The following is a 20351-nucleotide window of genomic DNA, read 5'->3' as shown; positions in this document are numbered from 1 at the left end:
GCGATGTCATCTTCCTTCTCTGGGTTGGCACACTCCTACAGTGGGATAGATGCAGGTATCTCTCTCTGGTACTTTCCCCTCCATAGAGGTAACCAGCAACACCTAGTACTGACCTCCCCACCTAGGTTTTGTCCACACTGACCTTCCTGTCATTGGATCCTCACCAATTCAGGAAACTCCATCAAAGTCAAGCCTCTCATTAAAACATATATACTTTTCCACTACACTCTAAAATAACCTCACGCTCTCCATACCACTCCTTGATATTATATGATTGGCATTGATGTACGGAACCACAATATAATGTTATATCAAAGCTTATTATCCAAACTTATATCAAATGATCATAAACACATTCATATAATTTATTATGCACCCTTTCAGATTAAAATGACTTCCTGCTCTTTGTTCATAAAATAGCCCATGTTGTTCCATGTACCTCGATGCCATCTGGTGAACAAAAAATGGTGGCATTGAGTTGACTTAAAAGGTCTCTTCCCATTAACGCCATAGGAGTTGCAGCACTTCCTATACATGAATATTGAAAAATAATATCCTCCAAATCAATTTGTAATGGGAGAGATATAGGATCAATTTGTAATGGGAGAGATATAGGATCAATTTGCATAGTTCCACTAATTCCGATAGACTGGACTTTCTGATTACTTAAAGGACACCTTCAATCTTGTTGCCTTAAACATGACATAGTTGCCCCTGTATCTATTAGAAATGGAATTATTTTACCAGATACACATAAACTTAACTGTGGTATATCTAATGGGCTAACCGAAATATGCAATTGTGGTGCATTGTTCACGTGTTTAACCTCCTCCCTGCCTATCAGCGTTGTGGTGCATTGATCATGTGTTTAACCTCCTCCCTGCTTATCGGTGTTGTGGTGCATTGATCATGTATTTAACCTCCTCCCTGCTTATCGGTGTCGTTGTGCATTGATCATGTGTTTAACCTCCTCCCTGCTTATCGGTGTCGTGGTGCATTGATCATGTGTTTAACCTCCTCCCTGCTTATCGGTGTTGTATGTCATTGTCCCCATAATAGATTACCCTGCCTTCTCCTCTCTAGGTGTATTCTGGGAATTAGGGTGCGGTTGGGCAGGAGTCCAATTTCCCCTCTCTCTATCTCCATATCTTCGTCTCTCCTCATCCTGTATTCTAACGTTACAGTCTCCAACCCAATGTCCCCAGTGTTGACAATAATTGCAAGTATCCCTGTCTCTGTTAAAGCTCCTTCTTCCTCCTCTGGAATTACCATTGGACCTTCCTCTACCTCCATAATAATCCTTCCCCTGCTTCAACCAAAAATTACATAATTTTATTTGCTAATCTATTGTTTAAATCGACATTTTGGTTTTGTTTGATTATTGTAAATATCATTTGATATTCATTTTCCACACACTCTCTAGTATATCTAATTTTTTCAGTGTTTATTCGTCCTGTATGACCTCTAAACCTTCTTCCTGCCGTGTCTAAAGCTCTACCAAACCTTTGGATCCACAATGGACCTGCATTCCTCACACCACCGTTTGGTCTCAAAGTTATCATATATTTTGACCTGATTTTAGGATTTTATGTATTTTTTTGCCTAACCCCCATAAGATTATATAAATAACCAATCATATATGTCACTGTCCTCTTCTACGTCTTCCCCTGTACTAGAAGCTGGAGGCTGAATAGAGTTCGCTAACTGTGGATATAACCAATCATATTGTCACTATCCTCTTCTACGTCTTCCCCTGTACTAGAAGCTGGAGGCTGAATGGAGTTCGCTAACTGTGGATATAACCAATCATATTGTCACTATCCTCTTCTACGTCTTCCCCTGTACTAGAAGCTGGAGGCTGAATAGAGTTCGCTAACTGTGGATATAACCAATCATATTGTCACTGTCCTCTTCTACGTCTTCCCCTGTACTAGAAGCTGGAGGCTGAATAGAGTTCGCTAACTGTGGATATAACCAATCATATTGTCACTATCCTCTTCTACGTCTTCCCCTGTACTAGAAGCTGGAGGCTGAATAGAGTTCGCTAACTGTTGCACAAATTGCACAATAATGATCCATTGATGGATTTTCTTATGTAGTCTATTGTTTTCTCTGTATTGAACCTGCCTGCCACCCACCCGCCTGGGGACTGTGGGTTATGAGACAACCCCCGCATCACTAGCTTGCATGTTCTGCAGCCTTGTAGAGATAGGGAGGGGATGACTGGGAGGCAGGTTGGCATTTTTTGTCATGAATCCTGCCCTGGAGGCAGTTCTGCAAAGTGGTCACTAGCTGGCACAGGCATAAAGTAATAATATCTGATTTTAATGCTAACCTTAACCTCACTGCTAATCCTTACCTTAAATTAAGACCATAAAACAAAATTATTTTCCACAAATGTTTACGATATAGCCAATTTTGACTTTGCAGCTGGCATATCTAGAGGAAATCGTGCAGTTCTGCCTCCACGTCAAGATTCATGACAAAACGTCAACCTGTGACTGGGAGAGGACAATGTAAAATCGATAATGAAATTGTTTAACTTGCTTTTTCTTGTTTACAGTATGTTTTATTATGAAAAGTACAATATATCCATGTACAATTGTACAGTTATGGAGCATATGTCCATGTACAATTATACAATTAGTTTTTCAACATAAAATATATGCAACAAATTATCACATAGGTATTTCAACAATGTTATTGTAAGAGTTTAAATGTTTAAACAGAGGATACATCTAAAACAGTATAAAACAAGTGCAGTATGTTCTGAGTATGTTACCTTAACGTCAACTCATGACGTCCCACTATAACTTCATGGGAGTCTAGTGGAAAGACTGCATGTTGCTTTGGGTGGATTCATCAACATTTGCAGAATATTCCTGTAATGTCAGATGGCATCTTGTCAGACGGCAACAGCCTAGTCGGCTGCAGACACTCATAAGGAGTTCAAGTAGTTTATTTGCCATTTGCAGGTATTAAAAGTAATACATACATTGTAATTCCTTGTTGGAGCTCATATAGGACAGTACATACCAGTGGAGGCTGCTGAGGGGAGGACGGCTCATAATAATGGCTGGAACGGAGCCAATTAAATGGCATCAAAAACATGGAAACCATGGAAACCATGTATTTGATGTATTTGATACCATTCCACTCAATCCCCTCCAGCCATTACAAGCCTGTCCTCCCCAACTAAGGTCTCACCAACCTCCTGTGGTACGTACACACAAACAGTAAAATATATCATAAGAACATCAATAAAACATGCAAAGTTGTAAAAGATCATAAAAGGAAAAAAAAATTCAGTGATGTTCTAAAAGTCTGATGGAAACAGTTTAGGTTGCTTGATTTAACAGGCAGATAGAACTGGGATAGAAGCTGTTCTGGAACCTGGGATCCAGAAACTGCCTAGCAACCACTGGTCCTCACTAGACTGGTGCCCTGCATGTCTATTTGTTCATTGGAGTTTATCAGGTTTTGAAGTGATGTCTGTGTTTGTTGGACACTTAGTGCTGGAATGAGGAGTCTGTTTGTTTCCAATTCTATCAGAAATGATGGTCCTCATTTGAAGGTCCTGTGTCAAGGTCCTCACTATTATAGGAAGATGTGTGAGTGTGTGTCCAGTGTGTGTGTATCCAGAGTGTGTGTGTGTGTCCAGTGTGTGTGTGTGTGTGTGTCCAATATGTGTGTGTCTCCTGTGTGTGCGTCCAGTGTGTGTGTTTGCGTCCAGTGTGTGTGTGTCCAGTGTGTGTGTCTCCTGTGTGTGTGTGTCCAGCATGTGTGTGTGTCCGGTGTGTGTGTATCCAGTGTGTGTGTGTTCAGTGTGTGTGTGTGTTTGTCCAGTGTGTGTGTATGTGTGTGTACCCAGTATGTGTGTCCAGTTTGTGTGTGTGTGTGTGAGTGCGTGTCCGGTGTGTGTGTGTGTCCGGTGTGTGTGTGTGTCCAGTGTGAGTGTGTGTGTGTGTGTCCAGTGTGTGTCTGTGTCCAGTGTGTGGCAAGTGTTTGTGTGTCCAGTGTGTGTCCGGTGTGTGTGTCCAGTGTGTGTGTCCAGTGTGTGTGTGTCCAGTGTGTGTGTGTCCAGTGTGTGTGTGTCCAGCATGTGTGTGTCCAATGTGTGTGTGTGTGTCTGTGTGTGTGTGTGTGTGTGTGTGTGTGTGTGTGTGTGTGTGTGTGTGTGTGTGTGTGTGTGTGTGTGTGTGTGTGTGTGTGTGTGTGTGTGTCCAGTGTGTGTCCAGTGTGTGTGTGTGTCGTTTGTGTGTGTGTGTGTCCGGTGTGTGTGTGTGTCCAGTGTGTGTGTGTGTGTGTCCGGTGTTTGTGTGTGTGTGTCCGGTGTTTGTGTGTGTGTCCAGTGTGTGTGTGTCCAGTGTATGTGTCCAGTGTGTGTGTGTGTGTGTGTATGTGTCCAGTGTGTGTGTGTGTGTGTCCAGTGTGTATGTGTGTGTCCAGTGTGTATGTGTGTGTGTCCAGTGTGTGTGTGTGTGTCCAGTGTGTGTGTCCAGTGTGTGTGTGTGTGTGTCAGTGTTACCAAGGTTATTATTTACAGGGACACTGAGGAGTCAACATGAACCCAAAACCCTGGATAGAGGGACTCAGTGAATGTGGAGTGGAATGTGTACAGGTGGGTCAGTGTGTCAGAGGAGACTCTGTAGAAGGACAGAGTGCCGGCTGGCCAGTCCAGATACACTCCTACTCTGTGGGAGCTGGAGGAGGGGACGTCTATGGTAGTGGATTTATTATTGTGCCAGGCAGAGTAACTGTTGTCAGAGCAGATCAGACTCCAGGACTTGTCATTACATCCAATCCAACAGTCATCACCCCTTCCTCTCCTGCTGATTCCTTTATATGCCACTCCTATAACAGCCTCTCTCCCACTCCACTCTACCTCCCAGTAACAGCGCCCAGTCAGACCCTCTTTACACAGCACCTGTCCACAGTCCTTAAATCTCTCTGGGTGATCAGGAAACGGCTGCTCCTCTCTCCTACATGTCACCTTTCTGTTCTCCTCAGACAGAGAGAGGAGTCTGTTTACTGTGTTTGGGTCCAGTGTGAGATCACAGACATCTGATGGATGAAACCAGACACAATATTAGAAATCATCATCATTCACATTAGAATGTTAACTCACTTTTCACTAATTAATTTAATGTAGATGTTTCTAGGTATCAAAAGGAGAAGTTTAGGTAGCTTGAGATTTGTTCAATGATCATATGTTATACTGTATGGTAATACAAAAAACACACTTATTCCAATTGATTACACACACACATTGTCACGATCGTCATAATGAGTGGACCAAGGCGCAGCGTGATATGCGTACATTCTTTTAATGTGTACTTTATACAATGCAACAAAACAACAAAACGATAACGATACGTGAAGTCCAAGTTTAAACACCAAAACAAACCTTACACGGAACAAGATCCCACAAATGACAAGTGCCAAACAGGCTGCCTAAGTATGGTTCCCAATCAGAGACAACAAGCAACAGCTGACACTCGTTGCCTCTGATTGGGAACCACTCTGGCCAATATAGAAACACACAAACTAGAACCTGAACATAGAACACTAAACATAGAAACTAAACACCCTGGCTCAACATAAAGAGTCCCAGGGCGTGACAGTACCCCCCCCCCCCCCCCCCCCCCCCCAAAGGCGCGGACTGCGACCGCGCCAACTAAACCCAACAGGGGAGGGGCCGGGTGGGCATTCCGCCTCGGAGGCGGATCCGGCTCCGGGCGTGACCACCACTCTCTAGCTACCCCCCCGTAGCTCTTCTGGTCTGGTCGCTAGCTGGAGTTGGACTGGACATCGGTGGAGCGGATTGCTTAGGCTCCGGTGTGGAGCAGCTGACCGGTGCCGGACCAGGCACCGGTGGAACAGGCACGGGCTGTGCCGGACTGACGACGCGCACCACTGGCTTGGTGCAGGGAGCAGGAACGGGCCGGACCGGGCTGACGACGCGCACCACTGGCCTGGTGCGGGGAGCAGGAACAGGCCGGACCAGGCTGGCGACGCGCACCACTGGCTTGGTGCGGGGAGCAGGAACAGGCCGGACCGGGCTGGCGACGCGCACCACTGGCTTGGTGCGAGGGGCAGGAACAGGCCGGGCCGGGCTGGCGACGCGCACCACTGGCTTGGTGCGACGGGCAGGAACAGGCCGGGCCGGGCTGGCGACGCGCACCACAGGCTTGGTGCGAGGGGCAGGAACAGGCCGGGCCGGGCTGGGAACACGCCCCACTAACTTAGTGCGGGGAGCAGGAACGGGTTGGGCCGTACTGGGAACACGCACCACTAACTTAGTGCGGGGAGCAGGAACGGGCCGGGCCGGACTGTGAACACGCACCACTAAATTAGTGCGGGGAGCAGGAACGGGCCTGACCGTACTGGGAACACACACCACTGGCCTTGTGCGGGGAGCAGGAACGGGTCGGGCCGTACTGGGAACACGCACCACTAAATTAGTGCGGGGAGCAGGAACGGGCCTGACCGTACTGGTGACACACACCACTTGCTTGGTGCGAGGAGCGGGACTGAGTTTCCTCATAAACCTCCGCTCCCTCTGCTGCCTACTCAGTTCCTCTCGCCGTGCCTCTACACTCTCCTTCTCCCTTATCGCCTCCAGTAGTTCCTCCCTCTGACCAACTAACTCCTGCTCCCTCATGACCAATAGCCCCCGTAACCTGGTGGCCTCCTCTCCTATTCTGCAGATTCGCCCTGTAGCTGCCTCCAGCATCCCCGTCGTCCACGCCGTGTGCCCCCCCCAAAAAATGTTTTATTGGGGTTGCCTCTCTCCTGTCCGACGACGGCACTGTTGGCGCCGTACCTCCTCTCTCGCCAGGGCTTTAACTTTTGCCCATGGCCCTTTGCCCGCGAACATGTCCTCCCAGGACCACCATTGGCCCACCTGGGCCATCGCCAACTTCTCCAGCTCCTTACCCGGCGTTTGCTCCTGAACACGCTGCTTGGTCCTGTTTTGGTGGGATCTTCTGTCACGATCGTCATAATGAGTGGACCAAGGCGCAGCGTGATATGCGTACATTCTTTTAATGTGTACTTTATACTATGCAACAAAACAACAAAACGATAACGATATGTGAAGTCCAAGGTTAAACACCAAAACAAACCTTACACAGAACAAGATCCCACAAATGACAAGTGCCAAACAGGCTGACTAAGTATGGTTCCCAATCAGAGACAACAAGCAACAGCTGATACACGTTGCCTCTGATTGGGAACAACCCCGGCCAACATAGAAACACACAAACTAGAACCTGAACATAGAACACAAAACATAGAAACTAACACCCTGGCTCAACATATAATAGTCCCCAGAGCCAGGGCGTGACACACATACACAGACACACACATTGTCAAAGCAACTCTTTGTAAACTTCAGTGTCCCTGATTTGTGCTTCTGTAGAACTACAGCTGATATTTAATATGACCAAGTAAGTAATGATGGTGGTCTTTGACTTTGACTTCACTTGAATTAAGACTTATTCTTAGTCATATTCTTCCCAGCAGTCAACACTCACATTTTCTAAGTCCAGGTTTCATTGTGTTCTCTCCACCATGTTCCACACTGTAGCGGTAAGCAGAAGAACAGACAGTCATTGAGGGATACACCTGAACTCACACACACACACACACACACACACACACACACACACACACACACACACACACACACACACACACACACACACATACACACACACACACAGCATATAACTTTGTCCAAGCGGTGGTAAGAATGTTTGTCTATGTGTGTGTGTGTATGTCCAGTGTGTGTGTGTGTGTGTGTGTGTGTGTGTGGTGTGTGTGTGTGTGTGTGTGTCCAGTGTGTGTGTGTGTGTGTCCTGTTTGTGTGTGTGTGTCCTGTTTGTGTGTGTGTGTGTGTGTGTGTGTGTGTGTCCAGTGTGTGTGTGTCCAGTGTGTGTGTGTGTGTGTGTGTGTGTGTGTGTGTCCAGTGTGTGTGTGTGTGTGTCCAGTGTGTGTCTGTGTCCAGTTTGTGTCTGTGTCCAGTTTGTGTGTGTTTGTCAAGTGAATGTGTGTGTCCACTGTTTGTGTGTGTATCCAGTGTGTGTGTGTGTGTGTGTGTCTGTCCAGTGTGTCCAGTGTGTCCAGTGTGTGTGTGTGTGTGTCTAGTGTGTTTGTGTGTGTGTGTGTGTGTCCAGTGTGTGTGTGTGTCCAGTGTGAGTGTGTGTGTGTGTGTGTCCAGTGTGAGAGTGTGTGTGTGTGTGTGTGTCCAGTGTGTGTGTGTGTGTGAGTCCAGTATGTGTGTGTCCAGTGTGTGTCCAATGTGTGTGTGTGTGTGTGTGTCCAGTGTGTTTGTGTGTGTGTCCAGTGTGTGTACTGATACACGTGCACACACAGACACACACACACACGGACCCACACACACACACACAGTCTTTATATAACTTAGTCCAAGTGGTGGTCAGAATGTTTGTCTTAACTAGCCTGATAACTCCAACATGTCTGATATGAACATTGACATAAACCCTCTACATACTTGAGTTTCTCCAGTCTGCAGTGTGGATCCTCCAGTCCAGCAGAGAGCAGTCTGACTCCTGAGTCTCCTGGGTGATTGTAGCTCAGGTCCAGCTCTCTCAGGTGTGAGGGGTTTGACTTCAGAGCTGAGACCAGAGAAGCACAGCCTTCCTCTGTGACTAGACAGCCTGACAGCCTGCAAAGAGTCAAATCATATTAAAACCACACTGCTATTCTTTGGTGGTGAGTAATTGTACAACATTTTACATGTTCAGATATATCAGTGTCCTGAAACCTGCCATATCTATTCATAAATGATTGTATTTTTATTAGAAATTATCATAATATTGCTTGTAGAGAGAAAAATGTATATTACAAATATTTGAGTAGACTGACCATAGCAGTTTAAAAAGCAGTATCAGTCAAAAGACAGACAGTGAGGTATCAGATTTAGATTGTATTGAGTATACAGTCCACACCATATCTATTTTGACAGTGAAGCTAACATTTTAAATGTGGCTCTGTACTTCAGCATTTTGGATTTGAGATCAAATGTTTCATATGAGGTGACAGTATATAATGTCATCTTTTATTTGAGGGTATTTTCATACATATCTGTTTCACCATTTAGAAATGAAAGCACTTTATGTATCTAGTCCCCCTATTTGAAGAAGTCATAAGTATTCTGACCAATTCACTTATAGTGCATTAAAGTTTAGTTTTTGTTCCAAACATGTTGGTTGCATTTTCAGTTTGTTTTGGTTGTGTTTTGGGTTGTGTTTTGCCCGATAGTAACTGAATGGTGGATGATGACTGGAGTAATTTTCTGTCTAAGTGAGTAGATAACAGGTTTCTAAACACTACTAAATTAATCCTGATGATCCCATGATTAAGACAAATCATGAATGAATCATGAATAATAATGAGTGAGAAAGTTACAGAGGCTACAACAAAACATGCTAACCTCTCACCATTAACATCAAATAAAAGGTGACATTCTGTTCTGTTGCCTAATATGAAACATTCCATCTCAAATCCCAAATGATGGAGCATAGCACCAAATGTAAAACTGTAAGCTTCACTGTCCAAACACATATGTTGTGGACTATGTGTGCCTGGTAAACACATGTGGATCTGGTGAACAGTTATCACTTGTTGACCAAATACAGGAATACTGACCTCAGAGTCTCCAGTTTACAGTGGGGATTCCCCAGTCCAGCAGAGAGCAGCTTCACTCCTGAATCCTTCAGGTCATTGTTACTCAGATCCAGCTCTCTCAGGTGTGAGGGGTTTGACTTCAGAGCTGAGACCAGAGAAGCACAGCCTTCCTCTGTGACTCCACAGAATGACACTCTGCAAAGAGATCATCATGATTTCACGAACACACTGTTAATTTAACACCAGTAGTGTAGAAGGACAATGGCAGATGCATTTGGTTTATTCTCTTAAACAACATATAGATTCATCTTCCGTCTCCTAGAATTGTATGGTCATATTGTTATACTAATGTGAAGATCAATGCATTGATTCAATATGTTTTTCAATAATACATATTTGTCTCTAAACTGAATATTTCTTCCTGATGATTAGTACTTAAATGTCATTTTATGTACTCACAGAGCAGCTCTGGAGGCTTTGACCACTGGCAGGAGCCTCAGAAGACCTTCCTCTGATCTGGAGTATTTCTTCAGGTCAAACACATCCAGCTCCTTTTCTGAAGTCAGCAACACAAAGACCAGAGCTGACCACTGTGCAGGTGACAGTTCTTCTTCTGAGAGACTTCCTGATCTCAGGTAGCTTTGGATCTCCTCCACTAGAGAATGGTCATTCAGTTCATTCAGACAGTGGAACAGATTGATGCACCTCTCTGGAGAGGGATTCTCCCTGATCTTCTCCTTGATGTACTTGACTGTTTCTTCATGGCTCTGTGAGCTGCTTTTTGTCTTTGTCAGTAGACCTCGTAAGTGCTTCTGATTGGACTTCAGTGAGAGGCCCAAAAGGAAGCGGAGGAACAGGTCCAGGTTTCCTGTCTCACTTTGTAAGGCTTTATCCACAGCACTCTTGTAGACAGTAACTTCAGGCTTGTCTCTGAACAGCGCAAAGAAGTTCTTGGCCGTTGATTGCGGATTGGCCATTAGATTCTCATTGTTGTTGATGAATGAGAGGAACACATATACAGCAGCCAGAAACTCCTGAATGCTCAGATGCACGAAGCAGTACACCTTGTCCTGGTACAGCCCACATTCCTCTTTAAAGAGCTGTGTGCACAATCCTGAGTACACTGAGGCTTCATTGACATCAATGCCAGCCTCTTTCAGGTCTTCTTCATAGAAAATCAGATTGCCATTCACAAGCTGTTGAAAAGCCAGTTTTCCCAGTGACAGAATGCTCTCTTTATTCCAGTGTGGACCTGTCTCTTCTTTCCCAAGATACTTTTCATTCTTCTGTTTGGTATGAAACTCCACAAGGTGTGAGTACATCTCAGTCAGAGTCTTGGGCATCTCTTCTGTCTTGTCTGTACTCAACATGTGTTCAAGGACTATTGCAGAAATCCAACAGAAGACTGGAATATGGCACATGATGTGGAGGCTCCTTGATGTCTTTATGTGTGAGATGATTCTGCTGGCCAGGTCCTCATCACTGAATCTCTTCCTGAAGTACTCCTCCTTCTGTGGGTCATTGAACCCTCGTACCTCTGCCACCTGGTCAACACACCCTGAAGGGATCTTATTGGCTGCTGCAGGTCGGGTAGTTATCCAGAGGAGAGCAGAGGGAAGCAGATTTCCCTTGATGAGATTTGTCAGCAGAACATCCACTGAGGTTGACTCTGTGACGTCACAACACATCTTGTTCTTCTGGAAGTCTAGGGGCAGTCGGCACTCATCCAGACCATCAAAGATGAACAGAACTTTGTACTTGTCGTAGTTGGAGATTCTTGATTCTTTGGTTTCCTTTGAGAAGTGATTGAGAAGTTCAATCAAAGTGTGTTTTTCCCTGTTCATCAAATTCAGCTCCCGAAAAGGGAATGAAAATACAAATTGGACATCCTGATTTGCTTTTCCTTCAGCCCAGTCCAGAACAAACTTCTGCACAGAGACTGTTTTTCCAATGCCAGCGACTCCCTTTGTCAGCACAGTTCTGATGAGTTTGTCTTGTCCAGTTAAGGGTTTGAAGATGTCGTTACATTTGACTGCAGTCTCTGGTCTTGCTTGTTTCCTGGTTGTTGTCTCAATCTGTCTCAGCTCATGTTCATTATTGACCTCTCCTGTTCCACCCTCTGTGATGTAGAGCTCTGTGTAGATCTTATTGAGAAGTGTTGGGTTTCCTTGTTTAGCGATCCCCTCAAATACACATTGAAACTTCTTCTTTAGATTAGATTTGAGTTCACGTTGGCAAATCACAGCAAGCTCATCTGAATGAAGAAATAACACAGAGGATATTAATATTACGTCAGTTTTAATGCCTACAGTATTCTAGGACTGTTATAAAATTTTAAATTGTAAAAATGTCTCTCTCTCTCTCTCTCTCTGTCTAAATTAATCAACACAACACATCCCTGCTGCTACTTGATGAGGTCACTAGGTGTTGTGTTAAGGCTGCTACAATATCACTTAGTTACACAGCTACTTTAGCTGTACTTTAGCTACAGCTTTTAAATGTTCTAAAACAGCATTCAACATGAGGTAGACAGCTCTTACTTTTCTCCAGTGTGTCAGCAAGCTCCTTCTGGTTCATTTTCCTCAGGACGTGCAGTGTGATCTTCAGAGCCCCCTCTCTGGCAATGCTCTCCTGCTTCTCATCTTCAGCATTCACCACTTCCTTATCCTGCTTCTGACTCTCAAAGCCTTCTGGGAGTTCTGGACTAAGAATCCTCTTGAACATCTTCAGCTCGTTCTTCACAAATGTCATAATATTCTCTTCAAGCAACTGAAATAAATCAAGTAAATAAGTTAAGCAAGAGACAAAATGCTTTCTCATTAACACATGAATGAATGATTTACAGATCAAATTTACTTGAGGTAAACAAAAACAAAAGTACATAACAGGACCACATACACTGAATATGGAGGCCAGGTCTGTTTGATGACTCTGGGAAGTCTGACCACTGAGAATCTCTGACTCTGATCTCTCCTGTTGGTTTCTGTGGACAAAACATCAGATTACATCTCCTCATCCAGGGAGTGCACACACACACACACACACACACACACACACACACACACACACACACACACACACACACACACACACACAGGGAGGGAATGTAGTGTTTGTTTAATATTGTTTCAGGACTATGAAAATGGAAAAAAGGATTAGCCTATGGATTATGAAAACAACAAAAATAAATGGTAAAATGGGAGAGGAGAAATGACTAGAGACAGTGTTGTTTAACTCACTGACCATGACCCATGAGTTCTTCTTACCTTTGTTCAGTAGAAAAGTCTCCCTCTCTGAACACTATAGGATGACCCATAGACTGGACACTCTTCATGGACACACAGCTGGGTACAGGGGAGGCTGGTCTCTCCTGCTTGATTGGACTTCAACACAACAGAGACAAACATTACGTCTCTCATCTACTCTGAGCTCTGATTTGGAAACATAACAAGAGTTTCATTCTAAAACGTTATATATCCATTTTCAGAATGTTCGTAAATTAGCTTCTATTGTTTAAAGAAATTATCTAATAAATGGTTGTGTTTTCTCACCATCTAATTATGGCAGGGGGTTGTTCAATAACAGACATGTATTTGTTTAAAATCGATCAAATAATGGCTTAATTTTAGAGAGACAAATGTTTTTTTTTGCAAAATGCTATATATCTGCCTCACTCTCAGAGAAATAAGTAGTACTAAGTAATTAAGAACTGTAGAAATGATACACTTGTGACATCAATATTTAAATGTATTTAAAAAATAATAATAAATACAGTAATATGAGATCTGTATGTAAAACATTTACGTTTATTTTTTAGTCATTTAGTCATTTAACATTTAGCAGATGTTTTTTATCCAGGGTCCGGATTCCCAAAAGCATTTTAAGGCCAAGTTCATCGTTAGAACCTTTGTAGGAGCATTGTTAAATCTCTGAGCTGTTTCCCAAAACCATCGTTATTAACGTTGCACTTGAAAACGCTCATATTCTAACACCTGCCTCAGACCACTTGTAGAACAGCCAAGTGCGTCGTTAGATGCTTTTTTGCCCTCCCACGTCACTTTATACACAGAAGATCTCCGCTAAACATAGAATCACATGGTTCATCCGTCTCTCTGTGACCTCAGATAAATTCAGAACAAAGTTGACTACAAATACAAAGTTGCAAATGTCTTTGCAATTGATGCAAACAAGCGACGTATAAAATGATGCTTCATATGAAAACCAAGATAACTGCTTTAAAATATAAACAGTAGGCTATAGTCCTATTTCAATCATATTGAAATACATTTCATGTTCAATCAATTGAGTTCTATTTTGCTACTTGTAGACTATGGTCTGTAATTTGTCTCAATATATTTCATGATGTGTAGCCTAACATGTGCCCAATGATGTGCCAAATCTGTGATTTAGAATAAGCCGCCTCAATATTTGCAGCCGTAGGTGGTAATATCTCTCTAGGAGCTGATCTGTCATCAGTATTGTGAAATAATTATAAGGAACGATTTGAATGGAGAAAACTGATCCGAGACCAGCGCTCCCCTTCTTTCGATCCTATCAGTATCGATACATGCTCCACCGGACGTGATACCTTGTCATGCTGCTGATCCAGTTTCTACTGGTCTGCCTGCGGATATGGAACTCTGACCTGCTCACCGGACGTGCAACCTTGTCCCGAACCTGCTCTCTACCACACCTGCTGTCTCGACCTCTGAATGCTCGGCTATGAAAAGCCAACTGACATTTACTCCTGAGGTGCTGACGTGTTGCACCCTCTGTAACCACAGTGATTATTATCTGACCCTGCTGGTCATCTATGAACATTTGAAAATCTTGAAGAATGATCTGACCTTATAATCTCCCCCCAGCACAGCCAGAAGAGGACTGGCCACCCCTCAGAGCCTGGTTCCTCTCTAAGTTTCTTCCTAGGTCCCTGCCTTTCTAGGGAGTTTTTCCTAGCCACCGTGCTTCTACATCTGCATTGCTTGCTCTTTGGGGTTTTAGACTGGGTTTCTGTATAAGCACTTTGTGACAACTGCTGATGTAAAAAAAAATATTCTGGGAATGCATATGAAGCAGACCAGGCCAGGGTTTGAGAAGTCAATGAGAGGTAAAAATGACTTCCTTAGTTGTCAATTTTGAAAATGTTCTGTCTTAAGTAGTTTAACAAACTGACACATTTTCATGTTAGTCAAAAACAAATTTATATGGAAGGAGTGCCTTTGATTTGACGACCTGCACATGTGCAGTTCAACACAAGACGACCATTAGACCCAATGACGTATTTCTGTACATGCGCATCAAATCAAATCAAATTGTATTTTTCACATGCCCCGAATACAACAGTTGTACACTTAACCGTGAAATGCTTACTTACGAGCCCTTTCCCAACAATGCAGAGTTAAAAAGTCACAAAAATTGGCTAAATAAAAAAAGGAAATATTAACACAATAAAATAACAATAACGAGGCTATAAGGAGTACCAGTACTGAGTCAATGTGCAGGGTACCAGGTAGTTGAGGTAATAACTAGACTATATACAAGGAGTACCAGTACTGAGTCAATGTCCAGGGGTACCAGGTAGTTGAGGTAATAACTAGACTATATACAAGGAGTACCAGTACTGAGTCAATGTGCAGGGGTACTAGGTAGTTGAGGTAATAACTAGACTATAAACAAGGAGTACCAGTACTGAGTCAATGTCCAGGGGTACCAGGTAGTTGAGGTAATAACTAGACTATGTACAAGGAGTACCAGTACTGAGTCAATGTACAGGGGTACCAGGTAGTTGATGTAATAACTATACTATATACAAGGAGTACCAGTACTGAGTCAATGTGCAGGGGTACCAGGTAGTTGATGTAATAATGAGGCTATAAGGAGTACCAGTACTGAGTCAATGTGCAGGGGTACCAGATAGTTGAGTTAATAACTAGACCATATACAAGGAGTACCAGTACTGAGTCAATGTGCAGGGGTACCAGGTAGTTGAGGTAATATTTACATGTAGGTAAGGGTAAATTACATCTCCTCATCCAGGGAGTGCACACACACTCACTGACAGACACACACACACACACACACACACACACACACACACACACACTCACACACACACACACACACACACACACACACACACACACACACACACACACACACACACACACACAGGGAGGGAATGTTGTGTTTGTTTAATATTGTTTCAGGACTATGAAAATGGAAAAAATGATTAGCCTACGGATTATGAAAACAACAAAAAGAAATGGGAAAATGGGAGAGGAGAAATGACTAGAGACAGTGTTGTTTAACTCACTGACCATGACCCATGAGTTCTTCTTACCTTTGTTCAGTAGAAAAGTCTCCCTCTCTAAACTTTATAGGAAGATTCATAGACAGGTCACTCTTCATGGACACACAGCTGGGGACAGGGGAGGCTGGTCTCTCCTGCTTGATTGGGCTTCAACACAACAGAGACAAACATTACGTCTCTCATCTACTCTGAGCTCAGATGGAGAAACATAAGAAGAGTTTCATTCCAAAACGCTATATATCCATATTCAGAAATGTTAGTAAATTAGCTTCTATTGTTTAAAGAAATGATCAAATAAATGGTTGTGTTTTCTCACTAGCTAATCATGGCATGGTGTTGTTCAATGACAGACATGTGTTTGTTTAAAATCGATCACTTAATAGCTTCATTTCAGAGAGACAAATGTTTTTTTTGCCAAAGCTATTTAGAGTTGTTAAACGGGTGTGAAGAGTGTGTTGGTATAATGGTAATATTGTCAAAATTAGGCTTGTAGCAACCATCAGAATTGGTTAAAGAAATATGCATTCCATTATATTAGGCAATAATGAAGAGTAGGCAAAGTGGTCGTGTCGTGAAAATTCTATCAAATGTCTTCCATCTTTCTAGAAGCTGATCCGTTGTCAGTATTGTGAAATAATTCTAATGTTAAGGAAAGATTTGAATGGACAAAACTGATCCGAGAGCAGCGCTCCCCTTCTTTCGATCCTATCAGTATCGATACATGCTCCACCGGACGTGATACCTTGTCATGCTGCTGATCCAGTTTCTACTGGTCTGCCTGCGGATCTGGAACTCTGACCTGTTCACCAGACGTGCGACCTTGTCCCGAACCTGCTGTTTTGACCCTCTCTCTCTCTCTACCACTGCTGCTGTCTCGACCTCTGAATGCTCGGCTATGAAAAGCCAACTGACTTACTCCTGAGGTGCTGACGTGTTGCAACCTCTATAACCACAGTGATTATTATTTGACCCTGCTGGTCATCTATGAACATTTGAACATCTTGAAGAACGATCTGGCCTTAATTGCCATATCCTCTTATAATCTCCTCCCCTCAGAGCCTGGTTCCTCTCTAGGTTTTTTCCTAGGTTCCTGCCTTTCTAGGGAGTTGTTCCTAGCCACCGGGCTTCTACATCTGCATTGCTTGCTCTTTGGGGTTTTAGACTGGGTTTCTATATAAGCACTTTGTGACAACTGCTGATGTAAAAAAATATATATAATTGTGGTACGCATATGAAGAAGACCAGGCCAGGGTTTAGGGTTTGAGAAGTCAAAGAAGTAAAAATGACTTCCTTAGTTGTTAGTAAAACATTTTTTAACTCAGCATTGTTGGTTAAGGGCTCGTAAGTAAGCATTTCACAGTAAGGTCTACACCTGTTGTATTAGGAGCATGTGACAAATCTAATTTGGATTGATTGATTTGTTCATTTTATAAATGTTCTGTCTTTAGTAGTTGAACACATTATTACTTCAACCTCGTGAAAGTGACAAACTGACGTTTTCATGTTAGTCAAAAACAACTTTATTTGGAAGGAGTGCCTTTGATTTGACGGCCTGCACATGCGCAGTTCGGCGTGAGACGACCGTTCGGCGTGAGATGACTGCTCGACCTGATGACATGTTTTTACGCATGACCTTCAAATTAAATTAAATGAAATTGTATGTCACATGCTCCGAATTCAACAGTGGTACACTTTACCGTGAAATGCTTACTTACGAGCCCTTTCCCAACAATTTAGTTAAAAAGTAACAAAAATTAGCTAAATAAAAAAAGGAAATAGTAACATAATAAAATAACAATAATGAGGCTATAAGGAGTACTGAGTCAATGTGCAGGGGTACCAGGTAGTTGAGGTAATAACTAGACTATATACAAGGAGAACCAGTACTGAGTCAATGTGCAGGGGTACCAGGTAGTTGAGGTAATATGTACATGTAGGTAGGGTTAAAAGTGACACGTCAATCAGGATAGAGATTACATCTCCTCATCCAGGGAGTGCACACACACTCACTGACAGACACACACACACACACACACTCACTGACAGACACACACACACACACACACACACACACACACACACACACACTCACTCACACACAGGGAAAGTTGAGTTTGTTTAATATTGTTTCAGGACTATGAAAATGGAAAAAGGATTAGCTTATGGATTATGAAAACAACAAAAATAAATGGGAAAATGGGAGAGGAGAAATTACTAGAGACAGTGTTGTTTAACTCACTGACCATGACCCATGAGTTCTTCTTACCTTTGTTCAGTAGAAAAGTCTCCCTCTCTAAAGTTTATAGGAAGATTCATAGACAGGTCACTCTTCATGGACACACAGCTGGGGACAGGGGAGGCTGGTCTCTCCTGCTTGATTGGGCTTCAACATAACAGAGACAAACATTACATCTCTCATCTACTCTGAGCTCAGATGGGGAAACATAACAAGAGTTTCATTCCAAAACGCTATATATCCATTTTCAGAAATGTTCGTAAATTAGCTTCTACTGTTTAAAGAAATGATCAAATAAATGGTTGTGTTTTCTCACTATCTAATCATGGCAGGGGGTTGTTCAATAACAGACATGTGTTTGTTTAAAATCGATCACTTAATGGCTTCATTTCAGAGAGACAAATGTTTTTTTTGCCAAAGCTATTTATAGTTGTTAAACGGGTGTGAAGAGTGTGTTGGTATAATGGTAATATTGTCAAAATTCGGCTTGTAGCAACCATCAGAATTGGTAAAAGAAATATGCATTCCATTATATTAGGCAATAATGAAGAGTAGGCAAAGTGGTTGTGTCGTGAAAATTCTATAAAATGTCTTCCATTGCAACGAGTCCAGTCAGGGTGCTGCAGAACCCCTGCAGTACCTCCACTGACCCCGGATTGAGAACTCCTGATTTAGCAGATACTCTAATCCAGAGTGATTTACAGTAAATTCATTCATCTTAAGATAGCTATTTATTTTAGAAATAAACATAATACATTCTTCATAAAATTGTAATCTCACCTCTTAGCGTTGGTGTCATGTCCCCCAGAGAGACTCGATTTAGAGGCAGGGACCCCCTCCTCTCTCTCCCCAGACAGACTCATTTTAGAGGCAGGGCCCCCCTCCTCTCTCTCTCCAGAGAGACTCATTTTAGACCACTGACCCCTAAACAGAGATGCAGCATGTTGGTTGTGGTGAACACAGTGACAACTCATTCTAGAATGTCCATTGTTCTCTTTTACTCATGATCTCTTAGAAATAAAACATTTACTAACAGACATATCCAAACAGTCGGGTGATTTAATTTAATCACATGAACATTGTTACGTTCCTCGACAAGAAATAAAACATTGTCTCTCAAACAGAAGAAGGAACTAACAAAGAGTCACTAACAACAACCAAAACGAAACAGGTGGTTTTAGGAGGGGTTCTGAAAGACACTCTTGGGGGTGTCCACTAGTGATGGGAATCAGAGGCTTTCTGAACGCTTTGGGGCTTTCACCAAATTGTGCCGAAAATGCCCTTGATAGATTTGAGTGCTAATAAACAACATTTAGTTAGAATGTGGGGTTCGCTTTTTGCCTCCAGGTTCACTATGTTTTGAAAAACGATGCATCTGTGGTATTATTTAGGATACTAAAGACATAATATTATCATAGGCTACACTAAATAAAACACATTATTTAAACAACAATGGGAAGATAGTGCGGTTTCACAGAAAATAATTGTTCAACTATAGCAGGGATTCAATCTTGTGCCTATGTTGATGTCTGATCCAAATCCCCGTCCCTACCTGCTGAGCTACCATTCAGGGGCTACAATCTGTAAGACATCAAACTAAATGTGTAAATAAGGTGTCCAGTAGAGGTCAGTGTTTGAAAAAGTCTTTGCTTTGAAAAAAGCACCGGCACCAGGGAGAAATCAGTGAGATCTCTCACATTTTGCAACACATGGTTCGAAAAAGCATGAGACCAAACGAAGCTTCGGACGTCATTGATCATGTGGTAATGTTACTTCAAAAACTCTCCATGGCAGTGTTTCAAACACTTAAAAGACTCCCTCTCCCCTCAGCCCTCAAGTTAAGTGGACACTTCTGATGACGTATAATGAAGTATGATGAGTGGACACTTGCAGGGCAAAGGGTGAGGGAAGAATGAATGAATTTTAAATGGACCGTTCTCTCTGCGTGGTGCGTGGGAAATGCATGTTACATCTTCAGAAAGGTGTCACTCGTTTGTCCCACGGTTGTGTTTTCAGTCATCATAGCGACCGTTAAAACACTCGTAAACCTAAATTCCATCGCCATCGGGAAACCGGGCCCAGAGTGACTTACAATACAGTTGCTGTATTGTAGTGTATTTTAGCTTTTAAAAGACTTGATTTGCCCTAACA

At 42.9% G+C, this 20351-nt stretch overlaps 2 protein-coding genes and 1 long non-coding RNA gene across 3 annotated transcripts in view; 1 reads left to right on the top strand and 2 right to left on the bottom strand.

Moving 5' to 3' along the window:
- Positions 1-20351, top strand: part of LOC311142663 — a 352769-nt gene that overhangs the window by 292572 nt on the left and 39846 nt on the right. The gene's annotated exons all lie outside the window — the stretch shown is intronic.
- Positions 3774-5089, bottom strand: LOC311098633 (stonustoxin subunit beta-like; the record flags this gene model as incomplete). Its single annotated transcript, XM_084139164.1, has 1 exon — positions 3774-5089. A coding segment is annotated over one exon (549 nt), but the record flags the coding sequence as incomplete, so codon positions are not given.
- Positions 10110-12955, bottom strand: LOC311098622 (NLR family CARD domain-containing protein 3-like; the record flags this gene model as incomplete). Its single annotated transcript, XM_084139153.1, has 3 exons — positions 12553-12955; positions 12195-12423; positions 10110-11908 (listed from the first exon to the last, which is right to left on the bottom strand). The coding sequence occupies exons 2-3, from the start codon at positions 12403-12405 to the stop codon at positions 10110-10112; spliced, it is 2010 nt and encodes a 669-aa protein (XP_083995279.1). The 5' UTR covers positions 12406-12423; positions 12553-12955.

The sequence above is a fragment of the Coregonus lavaretus genome (genome assembly GCF_964263955.1).
Source record: "Coregonus lavaretus genome assembly, chromosome: 2".
Taxonomy (NCBI): Eukaryota; Metazoa; Chordata; class Actinopteri; order Salmoniformes; family Salmonidae; genus Coregonus; species Coregonus lavaretus.
Note: the sequence above shows the minus strand (reverse complement) of the source record. Positions and strands in the feature narration are given on the sequence as shown.